This window comes from Emiliania huxleyi (assembly GCF_000372725.1).
Source record: "Emiliania huxleyi CCMP1516 unplaced genomic scaffold EMIHUscaffold_2914, whole genome shotgun sequence".
Classification (NCBI taxonomy): Eukaryota; Haptophyta; order Isochrysidales; family Noelaerhabdaceae; genus Emiliania; species Emiliania huxleyi.
Genome location: NW_005199841.1, coordinates 1 through 2,193, shown reverse-complemented (window position 1 = coordinate 2,193; position 2,193 = coordinate 1). Strand labels below are relative to the sequence as shown.

The window sequence follows — 2,193 nt, the reverse complement described above, 5'->3', positions numbered from 1 at the left end:
ACCGTGATCTCGGCCCGGGCGATCGTCACTCAGCAGTCGTACATCAAATTGAATTGGCCCGCAAACCACTTGGTGCCGTTCGTGTGCTGAGCCTCCAATTCTGACGGTCTTCGCTTGGGCGGGGTTCGGTCCGAGCTCTTAGTGCCACGGAAGAGAGGCTGCTGTGGCTGCGCCACGAGGGCGACCGATGCGGTGTGAGGTAGCCTGGACTCCCCACCACCGGAGCCCGGTGGCGGCGCGGCGGCTCGCGTGGCGGGCGTGGCAGGTGGCAGGTGGCAGCCACCGCCACGGCCCGCGCCACAGTCACGGCGCGGGGGCGCTGTGGACTGTGCCGTGTGTGTATAATTTGTGCGTGTGCGTGTATCGACTCTAATCGTCCGTGTGCTGTCACAACGAAGGGAGGTCCACCAGCCCGGCCGTCCATCTCAGCGCCCGTCACTCGCTATCTAGCGGCCGCTCTCACGGTGAAACAGATAGAGAAACTCAGTGACTCAAGTGTTTCACCGAGAACACTGTTCCACGCTCGGCCTCGAGCCCATGCTGCATGTGCATGGCGTTTGGCGTACCGCCCCCCCACTAGCTGGCTGCGCCCCCCTCAGAAGGCCGAGTTGAGCACGACGTTGAGCAGGTCGCCCGGCTTGTTGGCCGCTGTCGTCCTCCAGCTTCTCGTCGCCGAACCAGGAGACGGCGTGCAGACGGTCGCCTACTCTCGGGGAGATATGGGGAGGTATGAGGAGGTATGGGGAAGGTGTGGGGAGGTGTGGGGAGGTGTGGGGAGGTCGCCGTCGAAGATGTCACGCCCGTGCAGCACGCGGTAGTTGTCGCAGAGCAGCACCTCGCCGGGCTGCATCGGCACGGTGACGATGTTCTTCTCGGACACCTCGTTGATGTGCTGCAGCATCTCGCCTGTTCACAGCTGCAGGTGTGAACAGCGTCTCTTCTCCGACACCTCGTTGATGTGCTGCAGCATCCCGCCTGTTCACAGCTGCAGGTGTGAACAGCGTCTCTTCTCCGACACCTCGTTGATGTGCTGCAGCATCTCGCCTGTTCACAGCTGCAGGTGTGAACAGCGTCTCTTCTCCGACACCTCGTTGATGTGCTGCAACATCTCGCCTGTTCACAGCTGCAGGTGTGAACAGCGTCTCTTCTCCGACACCTCGTTGATGTGCTGCAGCATCTCGCCTGTTCACAGCTGCAGGTGTGAACAGCGTCTCTTCTCCGACACCTCGTTGATGTGCTGCAGCATCTCGCCTGTTCACAGCTGCAGGTGTGAACAGCGTCTCTTCTCCGACACCTCGTTGATGTGCTGCAGCATCTCGCCTGTTCACAGCTGCAGGTGTGAACAGCGTCTCTTCTCCGACACCTCGTTGATGTGCTGCAGCATCCCGCCTGTTCACAGCTGCAGGTGTGAACAGCGTCTCTTCTCCGACACCTCGTTGATGTGCTGCAGCATCCCGCCGGGGATGAGCGAGAGGTCGCCAAAGTAGATGTCGGTCATGCCAACCTAGAAGGTTCCAGGAAGGCTCCCAGAGGGTGCTAGAAGGGTCGCCAAAGTGGAGGTCGGCCATGCATACCTCGGGCGTGCCGCACGGCCTCCGCTCGCGCAGGAAGCGCGCCTGGTTGTGCAGGTTGCAGAACCACGCCGGCCGGCCGGTGGCGGGGTGGCGGTTGACCGGAGACTGCGCGTTCTGCACGGCCTGCAGCCGCATCGCGCGCCCGTCCGTCCCCCAGAGCATCTCCAGGTCCATGTCGAACTTTGGCGCGACGCCGTCCGCAACCATCTGCTCGAGCTTGCGCATCGCCGCCTCCTTTTGCGGCGGCGGCAGCTTGTCGAGCAAATCGAAGTCGAGATTCGACACCGAGATGCGGACCTTCCGCCTCACGATCTCGCGGAGCACCTCGGGGTCGAGATCGCGGAAGATTGCCTCGCCGTCCGCGATGAAGAACTCGCCTAGAAGGTTCCTGGAAGGCTCCTGGAGAGTTCCACGCAGAAGAGTGCCTCGCCGTCCGCGAGGAAGAAGTCGCCTCCCCAGCCGGTGGCGGGCTTGAAGCAGACGAACGCGCCCGCCTTTGCCGTCTTCTTGAACGTGCTCTCGTTGTGCAGCCCGATGTAGTGCTTCGAGAGCGACTCCTTGTTGACCTGCGGGGGGGAGATATGGGGAGATATATGGAGATATGGAGAGGGACTCCTTG

General features: G+C 62.2%; 1 protein-coding gene across 1 annotated transcript; it reads right to left on the bottom strand.

Annotated features, from left to right (window-relative positions):
* Positions 1-341: 341 nt before the first annotated feature.
* EMIHUDRAFT_471710 (hypothetical protein) lies at positions 342-2,142 on the bottom strand. Its single transcript, XM_005775839.1, has 11 exons — positions 2,026-2,142; positions 1,575-1,951; positions 1,433-1,504; positions 1,364-1,389; positions 1,295-1,320; positions 1,226-1,251; positions 1,157-1,182; positions 1,019-1,044; positions 779-906; positions 478-698; positions 342-455 (listed from the first exon to the last, which is right to left on the bottom strand). The coding sequence occupies exons 2-10, from the start codon at positions 1,797-1,799 to the stop codon at positions 501-503; spliced, it is 753 nt and encodes a 250-aa protein (XP_005775896.1). The 5' UTR covers positions 1,800-1,951; positions 2,026-2,142; the 3' UTR covers positions 342-455; positions 478-500.
* Positions 2,143-2,193: the final 51 nt, after the last annotated feature.

Bases quoted from the DNA above. Each gene is read 5' to 3' on its own strand.
- EMIHUDRAFT_471710 (XM_005775839.1), bottom strand. From the start codon at position 1,799: ATGCGCAAGCTCGAGCAGATGGTTGCGGACGGCGTCGCGCCAAAGTTC. The intron at 1,390-1,432 runs GTGTCGGAGAAG...AGCTGTGAACAG, and splicing joins TGCTGCAGCACATCAACGAG to GCGGGATGCTGCAGCACATC. The intron at 1,252-1,294 runs GTGTCGGAGAAG...AGCTGTGAACAG, and splicing joins TGCTGCAGCACATCAACGAG to GCGAGATGCTGCAGCACATC.